This window comes from Camelus ferus, chromosome 2 (assembly GCF_009834535.1).
Source record: "Camelus ferus isolate YT-003-E chromosome 2, BCGSAC_Cfer_1.0, whole genome shotgun sequence".
NCBI classification, from domain to species: domain Eukaryota; kingdom Metazoa; phylum Chordata; class Mammalia; order Artiodactyla; family Camelidae; genus Camelus; species Camelus ferus.
Window position 1 is genome coordinate 2,118,496 of NC_045697.1, and position 18,129 is coordinate 2,136,624.

Sequence of the window (18,129 nt, forward strand, 5' to 3'; positions counted from 1 at the left end):
GAAGCCATGTGCTGAGATAACAATTCCAGATGAAGTGAAGTGCAGGGCGGCCCTGCACCAGAGCACCCACTCGTGTTTTGAGCTGCTGCGGCTGTGGGCCGAGCGGACAGCAGGTTTGGGCGGCGCTCCCAGCCCCCTGACTCCAGCTGTGGGCCAAGTGGTGGGTCTGGGAGGTGAGGCCGTGCAGGGGCCTTTCCAAGCCTGGCTTCTGTCCTCTGTGTAAGTGTGCTCAGCCTGATGGGGTGGGGGTTGGGAGCCGTGACCACATGCATGGGTTTTTGTGTTAAGTGAGCACAGGTGAAGTGGGTGCTGTTCGCCCTTCTGAGCGACCGTTTTCCCTTCTAGACCCCCTGCACGCCAATGGAGGCCTGGGCCGCAGGGAGTCACAGGGCTCCGTGTCCTCTGCCGGGAGCCTGGACCTGGTGAGTCCCTGAGGCCACAGCTGATTCACTGGGCCCGCCAGCCTCTGGGCACGAGAGCCGTGTCCCTCACGAATGTGGGGTCTGGGGCTCCACCCAGGCTCTTCCCTACTGGGGTTCATGGGATCCGAGAGGAGCCGTTTGATAGATGGGAAGGGGTGCCCCCTGAGTCCTAAAAATACTTCTGGGGCTATTTTTGAGATCTTTTGTTCTCATTCAGTCGCTGTCTCTTTGGACGCCCACCAGGAGCCAGCAGGTGCTCCATCTTTGTCTCAGCATTTGAACACCCATCAGCTCGACGCCCCAGGGTCTGCTTCTGCGAGTCCTCCCCCAGCCTGGCCCCTGCCTGTGGGGGAGCCCAGATCCTGGCCTGCCCTGTGCCCTCTCCTCGCACCCTTCTAAACTGCTCGTCTGGTCCCAATTTCTAACTAGGTGGAGGAAGTGGGGAGACGTTGGGCTGACCGGCTAGCTGGTTAGCTGTTGTCTGATACCAATTTTGGAAAACCTTACTGCCGCCAGCATCCTGGTCACTGGAAATTGCCAAGCAGTAATTAATGTGGAATATTATTTCCCCAAATAACAGTTAAGGCTGGACGAGCTTACCATGTGTCAGTTAGCTACTGCTGCCTAACAAACTACCCCAAAGCTCAGCGGCTAAAAACAAAGAACATTTATGACTGTACTTGCGTCTGTGGAAAGAGGAGATTTGGGGCCATTTTGCAGTGAATCTACCACCACAGACTAGTTTTCCAAAGTACCATTTGGGTGAAAGATTTTCAGACCATAGGAAGTGACAGCCAGGGCAAGCTGTATGTCAGCAGGATGTGGCAGGGAGCTATTTCTAGCGGGGAAAGGATGCTGTAACTCGAGACCCAGAGGAGGCATCGGGAGAGACCCAAAGGTTTGCATAGGGAGTGCGGCCACGGGCTGGCCCCGCGGTCCAGCTCCTGCCCACCTGGAGCCCTGCCTGGGGTGAGGCTGGGGAGGTGCCTTAGGAGCTGTCCTCCAGCCCCTGACTCAGTCCACCAGCAATGCAGACAGTCAGGTCGCAGGTGCTGCTGTCTGGCAAGGCTTGGTCCCTGGTGCTCCCGAACAGCTGCCTCTCCCGCCTCATCTGCTCCCCATCCTGCAGGTGTGTTCCTGCCTCTGAGCCTCTGAGGGCCGCATCTCCCCTCTCCCAGCCCCTCCCTCAGGCTGACCATCCTTCTTGGGAAGGCCTCCGGTCCCAAGAGGTCAGACAGAAGGATCCAGAAAGATGACCAGAAGCAGCAGAGGGTGGGCCTCAGGCCCTCAGGGTGCGGTCCAGCCTGCCTCCTGGGTGCCTGGCCCCACAGACTGAGAGGTGGGCGGAGGCAGCCCACGGTGACCGTGTGGCCTCAGTGGGCTCCACAGGGTGACTCCACGTGCTTGTGCGTCAGGGAGGCCGAGACCAGACCCGAGAACAGCAGTGTGAGGGGCCCTCCCTGTTCTGAGCAGGGAAGCCGGTTAAGTGCAGCCCTTAGTGTTTAGACCAAGAGACTGGAGAGAGAAACTGTAAGTATGGTGCCTGGAGTTGAGAGAGAGAGGGAATTGCTGTCCCTGGTGTTAACCCAGAAGCTCCACGGGATTCTGAATTCCCAGAGCCGGGTGTGGGTGTGGACGGGGAGGCACACTGGGGGCCTCCCCAGGTGTCTGGAAGCTACCATAGCCTCCCCAGGCGCCTTGGCACTTCATTTCTTCTGACCCTGCACCCGCCACCTCTCTCCCTGCCCCCCAGCCAGAGGCCTGCAGGACCCTGGGGCCCGAGAGGGACAAGGCCACCAAGCACTGCAGCATCCAGCTGCCCGATGGGACGTCTTGCATGGTGCCCGTCAGGGCAGGGCTCTCCATCAAAGAGGTCCTGTCCGGGCTCTGCGAGCGACAGGGAATCAACGGGGCCGCTGTGGACCTCTTCCTGGTGGGCGGAGACAAGGTAAGGCTGCGTAGACCTGGGCCTCTCCTGCCCGGGGTCCTGCCCATGGGAGAGCCTGCCGATGGGATGGGAGGACCGGCTAGTCTGTTTGTTTTAGTAAATCTGCTGGGCCGGACTCTGCGCTCCTCCTCTGAGCAGTGCGCCTGCTGGAGGCCATCTGGGGGGTGGGGGGTGGGTCGTGCTGTGTGGGGCCCTCTGCGGACGAGCAGTGGACGGCTGGGGAGCCTTCTCTCGCCCTGGGCCGGTAGGGCTGTTCCGTGCAGCTGTCTGCGCTGCACACTGTGGGTGCGGGGGGCACCTTGGCTCCCCTGATGTCCCTCTCTGTTCCTTCACGTGTCCCAAAGCCTCTGGTGCTGCATCAGGACAGCAGTATCTTGGAGTCCAGGGACCTGCGCCTAGAAAAACGCACTTTATTTCGGTAAGAAAAATGCAACTGTCATTTCTGTGAGGTTTCCAGAGCCACACGGCTGCTTCTGGTGACCCCTCCACGGGCCTCTGCTCTGCTGGAAGGGGCTGCCGGCGCCCTCGTCCTGAGCTCGGTGGGAGGCAGCTGCTCACAGCCCCGGGGGCCAGAGGGGCACTCTCCCTGCCCGTGTATGACCAGGGTGGCGGGCAGGCTGGATGCGGAGCTCGGGCCGTCCCGTGGGGAGGGGCCCGCTCTTGGCCTGTGTGGCCGCCCCAGCTCAGCCCCACCAGGCCTTGGAGAAAACCCTGCAGGCTCTCTTCTCGTGCAGAACCTGGGGCCGACTCGGGGACCCCAGGCGTGCCACGCAGCTCTGCTCTCAAGACGTAATGTCTGTGAGACAGTTGTCGTAGGTCCGTAGCAGATGTGCCCATTTCTCCCCTCCCACCAGGCTGGATCTGGTGCCGATTAACCGGTCCGTGGGACTCAAGGCCAAGCCCAGCAAGCCCGTCACGGAGGTGCTGAGGCCCGTGGCAGCCAAGTACGGTCTGCGCCTGAGCGAGCTGGTGGCTCGGCTGGTGAGTGACGCAAGGCCTGCCGTGCTGCTCAGCTGCCCGGCTCAGCTGCAGCTCGGTGCTGCCTGCGGGGACCCAGTGTGCCCCCAGCTGTCCACAAAGTGAGCTGTGACCAGTGGGACCAAGGACACACCCGGGGCCTGTCAGCAGCCCTCCTTCTGGCAGGCCCGGTGGGAGGCGGCCCCGTGGCCCCCTGCTCCCATGCCCTTCGGTGGAGATGCTTGTTGTTTATTCATGCCTTGGTGGTTCCCACTGGGGTTTGGGTTGATACCTAAGATTTGGGGCTTTTGGCCCAGGGAAACAAAGAGGAGAAACAAATACATGAAAACTCTCCAACCTCTCACCATTTGCAAATCTGAGCTGATGGCGGAGCGCGGTGGCGCCTGCCCCACCTGCCCAACCCACTGTCGGGCCCCCGCTGGGGTCTGTCACGCTTCCAGCCTCCACGCCGCAGAGCTAGCGCTCTCCAGCATTGCCACGCCAGGCCCCCGTCATCACTCATTACTCGGTGAATGAGTTCAGAGGGGACAAGACCAGAGTCCCTGTCCCTGCAACCAGAGGGGGTCCGCAGGGAGACGCCTAGAGCCAGCAGGCTCGGAGAGCTGGGACCCGTGTCTGCTGGTCCCTGCTGGGTCCCGGCACGTGATACACATTTGTTGTGAAACGTGGTGATTTATGACACACTTGCCTGTGTTCTTTCTTTGGAAAATATACTTTATCAGAACTATGATTTCGAGTAGTTTTAGGATTTTAATTTTCTCTGAAATGGGCTCCAGAATTGTTCAAGAGCTTTCACGTGAGTGAGAGGGCTGTGCTCAGCTGTTTTCGGACACCCCGAGAGTGACCTGAAGCCCCCTCCCAGCTCATTGGGGCTGGGGGTGGGGGTGCCGTCCTAGAGTCCAGAGTGTCCCGGACAGAGAGGGACGCATTCCCTACTCTGATCATGTCAGATCGCAAGCGATCCCCCAACCCCCGGGGCCTGTTTCCCTATCTGAAAAGGGGGGCGGGTCATGGACACGTGCTCTGTGGTCACGTAGGAGTGTCCGGTCCTGAAGGCTGGCTGGTGAAGCCTGACCCGGAAGAGCAGTCCAGCCACCTGGGGGCTCGGGGCTGGGGAACTGGCGAGGGCAGTGTGGAGGGTCCTTGAGGTTGGGCTGTGAGGACGTGGCTCTCCTTGGACACACCTGCTGACCCTCTTCAGTGAACTGTGACCCCCCGAGGCCAGGAAGTCTGAGCGGGCAGTACCCTGCCAGCCTTGGTCTGGTCCTCACTCAGCCAGAGCCCCCACTGGGCATTTGGTCACCGTGTAGTTCTGACTTACAGGGAATTTTGGAGCCAAACCACAAGTTCAGATGCTTTTTTCAACATAGGCTGTGGACCTTGAACAGTAAGAGAGCCTCCCCAGGAGAGGAGGGCAGGACCCTGGGCCTCGGGCCCACCTGCTTCCCACCCACAGGGAGGCACCTGCCCCCGCACTCGCCTCCTGGCATGTTGAAGGCCACGGAGGGCTTCAGGGCCACCGCATCCAGGTGGGGAGTCGTGCTGAGACTTGGGCCACCTTCACTGACAGCCCCAGGCTTGTGGACGCAGGTGTTTGTAGCACCTGCCGCGTGTCTTTCACCCCCGGACCTTCGACGTGGCCGAGTGCAGCCAATGGCCGTCACTCGAGTGGCAGTCTGGTCCCCGCGGGTTTCTAGGGCCAGCATTCCAGGCAGGCCAGCCAACGCTGGTTGTTCCATGTCAGGAGTCTGCAGCCAGCCCAGGACTTGGGGTCACCTGGTGTGTGATTCCGTTAAGTCTGGGGAGGTCTTGCTGTCAGCAGATGGACCACATACGGTTGTTCTGGAAAGTTCCAGCTGGGTGGTTACTCATTGTACCTTCTCTGCCTCTAGAATGGAGAGAAGGAGCCCCTGGACCTGGGAGCCCCCATCTCAAGTCTGGACGGACAGCGGGTCATCTTGGAGGAGAAGGACCCCTCCCGAGGGAAAGGTGAGCAGGGTCATGCTGCCGGGCCCCTGGACTCTGCCTCCGGGGAAGCGCCCGCTCCTGCCCTGAGCTCTCAGAGCGACAGCCCAGGCGGTGCTGCTGGGGTTTAGCGTCTCTCGGGCCTGGCGACCCCCTGCCAGGGCCGAGCTCAACCCTAGGTGCCTAGACGAGTCCAGGCCCTGACTTTGGGCAGGAGGCACTGGGACCAGGAGCGCGAGGGCCTCGTGCTGGGGCCTCCTGAGGGTGTCTTCTCAATCGTAAGGAGGGGCGACAGGCCCTGAGGAACCCCCGGGGCTGCTCCTGGGTTCCAGCGTGCCTGGTTCCTGGGAGGCCTCATCATCCCTCTGCTCCAGGGACAGGGGACCCCAGGGCAGAGCTGCCCGGCCTCGGCCCAGCAGTAGCTGAGGTGGGAGCCTGGGTGGTGATGGAGGTCCCATTGTGCCTTGTGTGTGGAATCAGGTGGTTTCCAGAGCCCTTTCCCGCACGCTGCCTCAGCCATGACAGCGCTGCCCCGGGGACATGGCGGTCCCTACAGCCCAGAGCCTGGCCTTGGGGCAGCAGCCTGGCAGCTGGGGCTCAGTCAGGCCCTGCAGCCTCGGGACCTGCACCTCTCGGAGCGCTCAGCCACTCCCAGGTGGAGGGTGGCGGGGGCATGTCTCCTGGAGAGAGCTTTCTGGAGCTTGCTGAGTGAGGCGAGGAGGTGGCTGTGTCAGGGCTGCTGGGGGCCACGTTGGGCTGCCCCCTCCCTTTCCCAGGCTTTGGCCCAGCGAGCTGGCTCAGCCCTAAAATGGGGCACCAGTCACCTGCCTCCATCCCTGCTGGTGACCCAGACCGTGGTGGTCCCTCTGCCCTCGGGGCTCCAGTGCCTGCTGCTCCTGCCCCTCTGGGCCCATCTGGGTTCTGGAGAAGGCCGTGCGCTCTCCCCCAGGCCTGGTAGCCGCCACAGAGGGTGAGCGGCCCGCACAGGGCGCAGGTGCTCAGTGCCTCTCTCGGGCCTGACGCGCCTGGACCTTCTGGCCTGTTTGTGCACAGGTGAGTCTGACGGCGCAGCTGCAGGCCCGTGCAGGCAGCAATTGTGACGCCGCTCGTAGGCAGGAGCGCTGTGATTCCGCCAGGCCTCTCTGGGCCAGAGAGTCGTCTGTGGACCGTGAGGGCCACTGGGGCCGGCCTGCGGCCCCGACTCGGGGCAATGGCTATATTTGAAAATACTAGTGTGAAACTCGTCTACTTTCTAAAGACATTCGAGCCAAACAGTATCCAAACGAGCTTCCATTCAGCTCATGACCACAAAGGCCCAGTAAACCTGCAAACCACGAGCCCTCTCCACGTCACCCTTGCTCCGTTCCTGCCAGACGTGGCAGGCGGACGAGGGCCCCGCGTGTGGCGTTTGGGCCTACTCGTCCATGTAGATAAGGGGCCGGTATCTCACACTTGGGCTTCTGTCCAGCTTTTCTCTCAAAGACATAGAAACCTAATTATGTTCAGTGTCGAGACAGATTTGCACTCACCTCAGTTAGAAAGCTTATCTCACTGTGTTCAGTGTCCACAGATAAACAGAAAAGTGCGCCAGCCAAACAGAGTACATCCGTCAGCACCAGTTCCAGAAGCCAGTCGGCTACGGTAACTGCCCTCTTCCCGCCCCCTCGCCCCTCCCCTGCGACGCGATGCTCGGGGCGGGTGGCCCGCCAGCCCCGCGATCCCGCGGCCCCAGTGGCCCCCTGCGCCTCTGGTCGGGTTGGGCTCGCATCCCGGGCGGTGGGCCGGACGGGGGGTCTTCTCGTGGTCCCTTCATGCCGCCTCTGCCCACTGGCCTGGGGGGCGCGGGGGGGGGGGTGCCTGATGTGCTGTTCTTTTGTAACCTTCATCGTTGTGGCTGACTTTTCTGCAACACATTTTAAGTCCAAATCAATGCAATCTACGTTTCAAAGCCCTTTGTTATATCACTGATGAACTGTGTGTTGTCATGTGTCTGAAATGTGAGTAGAACTTTGACTTTCCTTCTGACGCAGGGAGAGGAGAGAACACTAGGCAAGTCTAATTCTATTAAAATAAAAGGAGAAAATGGGAAGAATGCTAGGGATCCCCGGCTTTCAAAGAGAGAAGAATCTATTGCAAAGATTGGGAAAAAAAAATTTCAGAAAATTAATTTGGACGAAGCAGAGGGTAGGTGTACTTTCTAAAACTTCCACATTTTTAGTGAATGCAATGTCAGGTTTCCATGTGATCGTTGGAACTTGCCCTGTGTTACTGACATCAGGGTGGCTGTGATCCCTGTCATGCTGAGAATTTGTCCCCCATCAGTCTTCAGTTGTCAGTGTGACTTTACGAGGACTCCAGTTTTCAGGCTGAGAGCCAGGCCCCTTAGGAGTCAGGAGTCCCGTGTGGGCCCTCCGTCTGTCTCCTCCCCACAGCCAGGTCCTTGGCTCAGAGGGAGGCTCGGGGATCAGGGTCCTTGTCTCTGAGGGTCCTCACCAGGAGGTGGCAGGCAGGAGGGCCCAGGGCTGGCTGTCTTCTGCTGGCCAGAGGCCCAGGGGAAAGGCTGTGTTAGCCTGTGGGTTGGCCGCCTGTGCTTCTCCCCTGCCCGCAGGGGAGGAAGGATGCACCGGGAGACGGAGAGGGAGGGTGCTGGAAACTTCCTTTGCTTCTGAAAGCTTACAACAAAGACAAGCTTGAGAACTGACTCGAAACTGAGCTGTTCCTGTGACCTGAGCTTTGGCCCAGGGAGCACATCCTGGTCTGCTGGGCTGTCACGGTTCCCTGTGACGGCCAACATCAGGCGGGAGTAACGCACACAGCTGTCTGCAGTTGGCGCCTTTCTGAAAGCCAGCGAGATTTGAGATTTTTAAACTCCTTGTTCAGAAGCTAAGATTGTCATTAAAGACTAGAGAAAACTCAGTGTAGACACCATCGACTTTGCATGGTGAACTCGAGTTACGACTGGGAATCCGCCCAGGTGGGAAAAAGAAGAGCTCTGGAAGCCAGCAAAGCAGGAGCTATAGAGCAGGCCGCCCGGGGCCGCCCGGGAGGGGCCTGGGGCCGTGGGGCCCCCAGCGTGGACAGAGGGGCCCGGCCTTCAGGGCTGGGCGCCACTCTCAGGCCCCATCTGGACCACCCTCTTCTGAAGGGTGGTGACCCCCAGAGGCCCCCGGTTCGTGGTGACACAACCCGTGCATCCTTCACATTGGCCAAGGCTGGTTCACCAGCTCCGGGCGCCAGGCTGGGGCACGTCCTGGGTCTTTCAGGCCGTAGTGTCTGGCCAGTGGCCTCTGTAATCCTCAGAAGAGAGCCAGGAATTGTGTGGCACCAGAGATGTGCTGCTGAAACCCGTCGGCGCAGGGTTGGTCCAGTCAGGCCGGGTTTTCAGTCTGGGCTTCAGGCAGCTTGACTTCAGGGAGGAGCAGAGAGAGTGTCCCTGCAGCCCTGCGGGTACAGACAGGAGTGAGGAGGCCTGGGCAGCGGGACGGAGCTTTCCAGACGTGCATTTGGCTGCATGTGCCAGACGGTAGACTCTCTAAAACTTAGTCAATGTGGGTTTTCTTCTGTAGAGTTTTTTGAGCTCATTTCCAAAGCTCAGAGCAACAGAGCAGACGACCAGCGCGGGCTGCTGAGGAAGGAGGACCTGGTGCTGCCCGAGTTCCTGCGTCTGCCCCCCAGCCCTACGGAGCTCACCCCATCCTTGGCCTCCGCCAAGGCCTTCGGCCAGAGACCCACAACAGGCCACGGCAAGGAGAGGGCTCCCAGGCCCCGAGAGCCGCAGGGGCCCGCCTGGGACTGCCGAGAAAGCCCGGCCACCAGCCCTGGCTCGGCGGACAGCGCGCCCTTCTGTGCCCCCGGGACCCCCAGCCCCCCGGCGCAGGAAGCAGAGGCCAGGGACGTCCAGACCGTGGAGGGCGAGCATGTGGCTGACCTGACGCTCACGGGGGAGGGAGACATCAACAGCCCCAACAGCACCTTCCTGCCACCACCCCCTGCCCCGCGGAACTCGGCGGGGCCTCCGAGACCAGGTACCTCCCAGTGTGACACCCCTGCGCCCCTGTGACTCCGCTGCTCCCTGCCCGCCTGGTGTCACCCACCCCGTGTTGTCCACCCTGTGTTGTCCACCCAGTTTCCAATAAAAAAGAAACAGCTGTGGTAAGTTAGCCCTTGGCCCCAAAAGCTCTCGGGAGGCTTCACGTGGCCTCTTCCCCGGTTACTGTTTGTCGTGGCTGCATCTGCCTTTTCTGAAGGGACTCGGCAGCTGCTGAGGTTCGAGTGTGGGCGGGGTGGGCGCTGAGGGGCCCGGAGGGGGCATCCCACCATGGGGCGGGGCTCGAGGCGGCGCCCACACCGGGCACAGTGGCACTGTCTCTGCTGCCCCCTCCTCAGTCCTGGGCCCGGGAGCACCAGCAAGCGAGGCCCTGGGAACTTCTGCGCGCGCGCGCCGCTTTAAGTTCCCGATGGCTGCTGGCGCTTTCGGCGTTTTGATCTCAAGCCTGAAAGAGTGTTTGTCTGGAGCAAGAGCGCGAAGCCCCACGTGAATGGCAGCGCGAGGACTGGCCTACGGTCCGTCCACAGGGAGGGCTGGCCGCCCTCCGCCTGCCGGTCAGACAGCATGCGTGCCCAGGCACCGGGGCCCCATGGGGTTCCCTGACCCGGCCAGTCACAGGTGTCCCTCCAGGTGGAAGCGGGAACTTAGCGTGAGAAGGCAGGCAGCACGGCTGGCGGCGGAGCCATTCCCCAGAAGCACGAGTGTTGGCAGGTGAAGTGGGGCCCCGGCCTCCTGGAAGGGGCTTGAGGCCACCGCCGGTGTCCCCGCGTCCCTGGTCCCGCGATGTAGGCGAGGAGCCTTGTCCACGTGCGTGTCCACAGGGCCCTGGAGGCTGCCGGTGTCCCCGGCGTGCCCCGTGATGCGCGGACGCTCTAGGTCATGAACCGCTGTTGGGGGTGGCGGGAAGGCCCCGGTCAGGATGCCGCCGGCACTCAGAGTCCTGCCCCAGGGCTAGGTCTTGTCAGACCTGCAGCTGCGTCTCCGTGGGGACCCAAGGCGGTGCTGGTCCCCGCACGATCGTACGCACGTGCGCAGTGCCGCGTGGGGCGGGTGCCTTCCCGGTGGGATGGCGCGTGGATGCGGAGTCCCGCGCGCGTCGCCCTGCACGGCCTGCGCCGCAGCCTGGCTGTCTTGTCCTGCTCTTCTTTGTAGACGCCTGTGTGTAGTTTTCACCTGTGTTTGAACTCTGTTCTTCCCGGAGAAATAAACTCTAGATCTCATCACTGGACTGGTTTAAAACTCTTTCCTTTCTCATTTGAAACTTTGTTTCCACTTTAGAAAAACAGTAAGTGTATCTTAATCCAGAGAAAGTATTGCACGTTTTTTATGTATGGGAGTCACTGGGTTTACATGAATACACTGGCTTTCAGAGATCTACCATTCACTCAGCAAACGTTCCCGAGCCCCTCACGTGGGCCCCACGGGAGGCCCCCGCCCCAAGAGCCGGCATCGGCATCGGGCCTCCAGGCAGAGGAAGGGGTGCCAGGAGGGGGTGGGTGAGGCAGCCAGGCTGGATTCTCCTGGCTCGTTCGCCGTGAACCCAGGGCCGAGGTGTGCTGGCTGCCTGCTGTAGGCCTTCCCTCAGCCCCACCCAGCTCCTCCGGGTCCACGTTCTGCTCTGAGTGTGTCGGGCCCACACTGTTCACCCAGGGTGGGCTCAGCCTTCCCCCTGCATGCCCATCTGCATGGGCAGTGTGCCTGCGGGTCCCTGTCTTTCCCAAGTGCGTCGCTCTCCGTGTACTAGTCTCTGTGGGGTGGAAACCCGGAGCCCTGAGGGCTCCTCCTGACCACTGACAGGGACCAGTTCCACAGCCACCACCAACCCCCAGCCCCCAAGGAGGTGGGGACCCTGGACACTTGGCTCCCAGCTGTCCCGAGCAGGGAGGACGGAGAGGCACTTGGGCACAGGCCAGTGAGGCAGGTGCCAAGGAGCCATGAGGGCCTGTGATCTGCCCAGTGTCCCCCTGGAGCTGGGAAGAGCCTGGGCCACGTGTCCTTCTGTGCAGCATCTGCTCGTCCCACGAGGCCCCTGGGGGACAGCCTCCTTGTCGGCCTTGCCAGATGGATCCCCCGCTGGTCCATGAGCCCCACATCCACATTGTGACATGGGAACCACACCCAAGGTTCCTAGTCCCAGTGAAGAGCCTGCTCGTACCCCCCGGGCCAGCTTCCGTATTCTTGGGGCCAGAAGGCGGGTTTCACCCGGAGTTACTCTCGCCAGTTCCAGCTGCCATGAACTGTTGCCCAGCAGCGTGGTGGCCGCCATGGCCCCTCCATCCCGTGTGATGGTGCCGTTGGGTCCCCAGGCTCCCCACCCCAGGCTCCCCACCCCAGGCTGCCAGCAGTGCGCCCCCACCCAGGGAGGGTGTCCCTTGGAGTCGTGCTGCCTGCCCACCTGGCCCTTAGTCCCCAGCACCCACGTACGAAAAGGACCGTCAGCGCCCGGTGTGGCTGAAAGATGGTGGTCTTCAGAGGGACACGCGGCCCCGGCATGGAGCCTGTACTGTAGGACGCGCCTTCCCTGCAGGGGATTTGGTCCGAATTCCCAGCCACCTTCTGACCTGTTTGGTTTCCAACAAAACTCTGAGAGTTGGTGAGCGTGCTCTGGCAGTTCCCGTCTTGGGGAGGACCGGCTGGGACCTCGGGTCCTGGCAGAGCGAGAGTCAGGTTCTGAGTCAGTGTCCCCAGCTGTGCAGAGGGCGGTGCTCGCCCAGTGGGAGGAGGTGCCTGTGCCCACAGCAAGGCTGTGGGAGTCGCCCCCAGACGGCACTTCTCCCTAGTGAGGAAGGCACATCTGTTGAACAGGGTCGTGGGTGAAGGTGTCCAGAGCCAGCCGAGGAGTGGTCTCCAGCGCTGACCGAAGCCCCCGGCCCAGCACCCGCTCCACCCCTAGGTGCTGTCGGGCCGGCAGGTCCTCGCCTTGGCTCCTGGGCTGAGCGCTCAGCTGTGACATGGGACCCTAGGGTGCGGGTCTTACCATGTGGGGTCTGGGAGAAGTCTGCTCCGGAGGGTGTCTGGAGCCCTTCCCTGGGCCCTAGGTTTGGAGAATTCTCTCCCTAACTGCCCCTTCCTCAGTCCAGTGGCTGGGCCCTCCATCCCTCCACCCCTCCACCGCCATCTCAGCCCCTCACCCAGGCACCTGCCTGTGCTGGCACTGGGGGCCTGGGTCCGGGTCCCGGCCCAGAGTCCCTCAGCCCCTCCAGGAGGCCAGACTCTCGGGGGGCCCACAGGCCAGCTGGGCTCCCTGCTCCCGTCCTCAGCTGGCCCTGTGGCTACCTCAGTGCCCGTCCAGCCCTCCCCCAGGAGCACTCGCAAGGGATCCGTCCTGGCCTGGGTCCCCTGGGGCCCAGCACGAGGAGATGCTGCTCACTGGGTGGGGCAGAAGTCAGCCAATTTGGGGGCCTCATGCCACACTGACAGTGTCCAGGGTCCCCAAAGATGTGTCCAGTTAGCAGAGCAGTGGGGAGCCCTCAGCCCACCTGGCAGCAGTTACGGTAGCTCTCCTGCTCACTCGCCCACAGCCCACCTGCCAGGGGTCACTGTAGCCTAGCAACCGGGTTTCCATGGGAATGGGGCTAGTGTTAACCAGAGGCCGCATGCCCACACCAGGGCCACACCTTTTACCTTGGCAGGAAAAGTGCCCAGACCACATGCCCTTGGTGTGGCCATGAGTCCCGGGAGCCGATCTGCACCGGGCTGCCCAGTGCCCAGCCACTCCCCCAACCTGGACCCCAGCGACGGTCTCCGTGTGTCACACCTGCTCAGTCCCAGCTGAGGCAGAAGCCCTGGGCTGGAGACACTGGGGAAGGCTGCCTGGCTCCAGCTGTGACAGGACGACAACCACAGGGGGTCCAGCTGCCCGACCCCAGGGGTGTCGGGGCTCCTGGGCCAGCTGTGCAGCTCTCCCCAGCCCAGGGCCCAGGCCTCTTGTCCCTGTATCCACCCCCACTCCCGCCATGTTTGCACTTGTCCACTCAGATGTCCCCTCTCTCCAGTAGAGGCCTGGCCCTTCTGTCTGGGTGGCCGGGGGACGCACCTCCCGTGCACACCTGCTTTCTGGGGCAGCCAGCCAGCCTCCCCAGCACAAACTGTGATGTGACCTGGAGTGGCTGCCTGCTTTCCTGGGACACGGAAGTCCCAGGAGGGCGGCCTCTGCAGGGGCGCTCTCCAGAACGCCCTTTCCAGCAGTGTGTTCTTGTGCCCTGGCCTGGCCCTGGCCTGGCCGGAGCTGAGTGGACCTTCTCCTGCTAGTGCCTGGGAGCTCCTGGGCCAGCCTGGCCACTCCACAGTCCTCGCAGGCTGACCGGGCTGGCCCAGCACCCCTGCCCCAGACCCCTGGCTGGAGTTCTGACTACTCCATCCTCCTGGCCACTCAGGCCAACGGCCCTGGGTCTCCTGCTGCCCATCCATCCTCTGTCCATCCCCCTCTTCTGTCTTCCCCACACGCCTCGCCGTTGGTCTGCTCCACCTGATCTCTGGGCCCCTCAGAGTGGAAGCCACGGGCCACCAGTGGCTGGCAGCGTGACCTTCCAGCCCCCCACCCCTCATCCCCACCTGCAAGCCTGCACTCAGAGAGGCCCCAGGACATCCAAGTTGCAGCCCACCCCTTGTGTGCTGGAGTCCTGGGCCCCAGTAGGTGCTCAGGACCGATCTGCTGCATGAGGAGGGGTTCAGCATAGTCTGAGCTGGAGACCGAATGGCGGGAGACCTCGTGCGTGTCACGAGCAGGAACAGGACTTTGGTCGGGCCGTCCTCAAGCTTTCTCAGGGGGACCCAGTCAGTCTCCATGGAGGCAGGCAGAGTGAGATGGGGGACCCAGGGCCAGCAGAGGCCTTGGGATGGCCCAGAAGGGCTGGAGGCTGAGGCTAGACTGTGGCTCTCTCTGGGGGCAGGAGGGACCGTGGGGCTGAGGCTGGATCCTGAGAGAGAGCCAGGGGTGGCCGAGGGGTCAGGCCATGCCCCCGTCCTGGCTCCTCCACCAGTGCAGCCCTGTACCCTGCTGTCCCCAAGAGGAGGGCCCTGACTTGACCTCCACCTTCTCCCAACTTGGAGCCTTTAGGGCCAATCCCCTCAGTAAAGTGAGGTGTCCAGGCTCTTGGGAGGGACCTGTGAGGTCCAGATTATGATGGGGGCTCCAGAGAGTCGGAACCACAGAATTTGGTCTGCCGGGGGTAGGGTCTGTGGTGTCTTGAGCTCCCCCAAGGGGAGCCCTGGCTGGGTGGACGGCTTCCAAGTGGGTGAGCCGTCCCCACTGTCCCAGCTGGACTGGACCCTCCTCATCGCATGGGGTGTCTGCAGAGGGCGCCCCTCATTCCCATGGAAACCAGGTTACTAGGTTACAGCGACCCCTGGCAGGTGGGCCGTGGGCAAGCGAGCGGGAGAGCTACCGTAACGGCTGCGAAGTGGGCTGAGGGCTCCCCACTGCTCTGCTAACTGGACATGTCTTTGGGGACACTGGACACTGTGTCAGTGTGGCATGAGGCCCCCAAATCAGCAGGGCAGCCTGAGAGGCGGGTGATGAGGTGCTGGCTCTGGCCTCGCATCTGGGTGTTGGAGGCACGTGGGACAGAGGATTGGGATAAGCTGGGCCAGGAGCAAAGCTCATGTCTGGGGCAGATGGGGCCCCCTTTGGAGCACCAAGGGGGGCCTCGGGAGGTGGGGGGAGGGCAGCGGCCCCAGGCAGGCCATGGTACAGAGGCCGTGACACCCGCCTGCTGCACGGGGTTGGGCCCTGCTACTAAGTCACCAGCCTGGGGATGCCACTTCCTCAGGAGAGCAAGTGTGGGTGGGCAGGCAGGAAGGGCCTGGACCGCTGCCACCCTCCCTGTGACATGCAGGTCATTAGCCTGTGGACAAGCCTCCTGTCCCCAGAAGCAGGCGTCCCTCGCCATCCTGAGCCCACTGAGCTGTCCCTGCCTCCTGCAGGCCTCTGTCTTCCCAGGGGTCCAAAGGGGCAGGACAGGAGAGGGCCGTGACCCTGAACACACGTGGGACTGCAGGCCTCTGAATGCTCCAGACAGATGCCCCAAATGGGGACAAACGATTGAGGGGCAAAGCCCTGACTCTCCACATGGCCTGGAATTCAAGCGAAGACCAGCCCCACCCCATCATCTCCTGGGCCTCAGAACCCAGCAACAAGCAGGGGACAGGGTAGGTCCCGGCAGGCCTTAGCAGGATGTTTGTTGAATGACTAAAGGACTGCCTGGAAGAAGCTTCTAGTCACAGCTGTTTATGTGGACCCTTGGAACTCAAAAGAGGCAGCTTTTCCTGAAAACCCCTCCCACTGCTCCACAGCCATCGGACCTGCCCAATAGGACACACGTGGCCTGAGCAGCCCTGTGTGAGGCCCCGGTGCGTACGCGCTGGGGAAGGAAGTGGGTGAGAGGCCCTTCTGCCAGGCCTCGGACAGATTTGGTCCAGTCAGGTCAGAGGGGACCACGGGCCTCGGCCTGCAGGCTCAGACTCTCCTCAGGGGTGCTGGGGGCCCCGGAGCAGCTCTTGACCCCCTTGGCCGTCCTCGCTTTCGCTTGTAGGCCTCGGACCCATGGAGGGAGCAGGGCCTTCACCTCCACCAGCAAGACCAGGCAGCTGACACCCAGGGAGGGGCAGTCAGTGGCAGGACGCCGTGTCCCCGGGGGCCGTGGTTGGGCTCCCCACAGGCGCCTGAGGGTCCTGGGAGCCAGGCTCACCGAGGACGCCCCCCAGGTACTCTGGGCTCCCGCCCACACCTGGACAGACCAGGGCCTGGCACCCCGCCCGTGGTCCTAACCCAGGCGGCGCTGTTCTGGGAGTGGCCTGAGGAGCGCACTGAGGGACTAAGGCTGTGGGCACCTGGGGGCTGCACCTCTGTCCTCCAGGGGCCCCACCTGGGACCAGAGCAGTGATGGCTCTGGGACAGATGGGCTCCTGGGGGTGGTGGGCAGGGAGGTGACGCTGACCACCCCAGGATCTAGAAGCTTCCAGGGCAGTTTCAGGCAGCCTGGGAATTCCTGGGGGTGAGGTGGGGGCTTGGAGGCAGAGGCCTGGCCGACCACTGAGGACCTGGAAGAGGGGCTGGGGTGGAGGAAGGGGCACTTGGCTCGTGGTGTTGGCGGTGGGGCTGGACTGGGTGGAGGAGGGCCTGGGGAGGATTCAGAGGATTCCTGGGAGGCGGAGGATGTGGGCCCAGGCATCAGGCAGGTGGGCCACTGCACTGGTGGGGTTAAGAGGGCCCTGGGGGGCTGGAGGCCTGGCCCAGGCTCTGCCTTACCCTGGCCTGGGAGCTACAGCCCTCCAAGGGGCCTGTTAGTGAGGCCTGTGGGTGGAGACCGAGGGGCCTGGTGAGGGCCCTGGTCCTCCCCCCAAGCCCAGGAAGTGGTGCCCCCGGAACCTGTCATGACAGAGGGTCTCACACCACTTACCGCCTCTGCAGACAGCCCCCTGTGGAGGAGTGAAGGGGGCCCAGCTCTGTTCCTGAGCCGCAGTGGGGGTGGGGTGGATGGGCCGCACAGGGCCTGCTGGGCATGGATGAGGTGGGGCTGGGGGGCTCTCGTGAGAAGTTCCCACAGCCTGCTCCCAGGTGCCCAAACCCCACCCCAGAGGCAACTGCGTCCCTCTGAGGGATCTGGGACCTCTTATCCCAGCCCCTCCCCCCACCCCCAGGCATGGACCCCTCATTCCTGCAACACAGCCCACACCCAGGCGCATAGCCCCCACTCACAGCCCCCGGGAGGGCAGCTCAGTCACCCTGACGCCCCTGGGGAGGGTCAGGAGGAGGTGGGGTGGCCTCTGGGGCACTGCCGGGGCTCAGGTGCTGGCTCAGTTTTCAGCTCCCCCAAGGGGAGACCTGGCTGGGCAGACGGCGCCCAAGTTGGTGAGCCATCCCCTCTGTCCCGACTGGACCGGACCCTCCTCGTTGCATGGGGTGTCTGCAGAGGGCGCCCCACTGCTGGGCACACGGTGGGGCCCAGGAGGGGCCGGCGGCTTGTTTAACCAGAGGCTCAAGGCTGGCAGTCTGCAGACAGCCATGCTGCTGGCCCACCCTCCCCACACGCCTGCGCCAGGCTGAGGGGCTCAAGGTTGGAGGTTGCCTGCCCCTGGGACGCATTTGGGTGTTTCAGAAACCCCTTGACAGCACCTGTGGGAGGAGAGGGGTGGGCAGGCTTCCAGAGCCCAGGGTGGGCCAACAGGTGACAGCCTCTCTCTTCTCCCTGTGACAGGAGGTGGGGCCCGAAGCAGCCGAGGCCCCCAGGTCAACTCGATCATCGACGTGGACCATGTCACTGGCTCGGCTTCTGGGCTGGGCAGCAGCATTCCAGGGGTACGGATAGGCCCCCGGAGATCACGGGCCAGCAGGGCCTCAGCGTCAGACCACCCTGGCCTGAGCCCTGTCCGGGGTGGGCCTGCTAAGCCCAAGGCCAGCCCACACCACGCAACCTTCGTCTGAGGCTGCCTGCGGACCTGTCCCTGAAGGCCACCCCTCCTGCCCCTGCGCCTGAGCTGCCCTGCTGGCCGTACACGTGGAGAACAGGATCCCCTGGGGGCAGCCTACGCCCGCCTGGGCCCCCTCGGCCACCACGTCTTCGAGAGCCGAACCAGGAGAGGGCGGAGGGGCCCGGGCTCGGACAACCACCAAGGTTGGCCCAGAGGGCCGCTCGGCCCCTGCCCGCTGCCGCCACTCGGCGTCCGGCCTTCCCTCAATAAAGTGTCTTTGAGGACCTGGAGCGTCAGCCTCGTGCTGGAAACTGGGCGCAGACCCCGCCCTTGGAGAGCCGTGCCCCCGTGGGCGC

At 63.0% G+C, this 18,129-nt stretch overlaps 1 protein-coding gene across 9 annotated transcripts in view; it reads left to right on the plus strand.

The window, feature by feature from the left end:
* RGS12 (regulator of G protein signaling 12) overlaps nucleotides 1-18,063 on the plus strand; it is a 113,523-nt gene extending 95,460 nt beyond the window's left edge. For 7 of the 9 annotated variants that reach the window (XM_032493091.1, XM_032493097.1, XM_032493105.1 and 4 more), the window contains 9 exons: nucleotides 346-422; nucleotides 2,176-2,370; nucleotides 2,715-2,788; nucleotides 3,225-3,351; nucleotides 5,241-5,337; nucleotides 6,875-6,954; nucleotides 7,344-7,497; nucleotides 8,880-9,338; nucleotides 17,560-18,063. In XM_032493091.1, coding sequence (XP_032348982.1) covers nucleotides 346-422; nucleotides 2,176-2,370; nucleotides 2,715-2,788; nucleotides 3,225-3,351; nucleotides 5,241-5,337; nucleotides 6,875-6,954; nucleotides 7,344-7,497; nucleotides 8,880-9,338; nucleotides 17,560-17,786 — 1,490 coding nt within the window. In that variant the 3' untranslated portion in view covers nucleotides 17,787-18,063. Of the gene's footprint in view, nucleotides 1-345; nucleotides 423-2,175; nucleotides 2,371-2,714; nucleotides 2,789-3,224; nucleotides 3,352-5,240; nucleotides 5,338-6,874; nucleotides 6,955-7,343; nucleotides 7,498-8,879; nucleotides 9,339-17,559 lie in introns of those variants that run through there. The other 2 variants (XM_032493109.1, XM_032493114.1) reach the window with 1 other exon arrangement.
* Nucleotides 18,064-18,129: the final 66 nt, after the last annotated feature.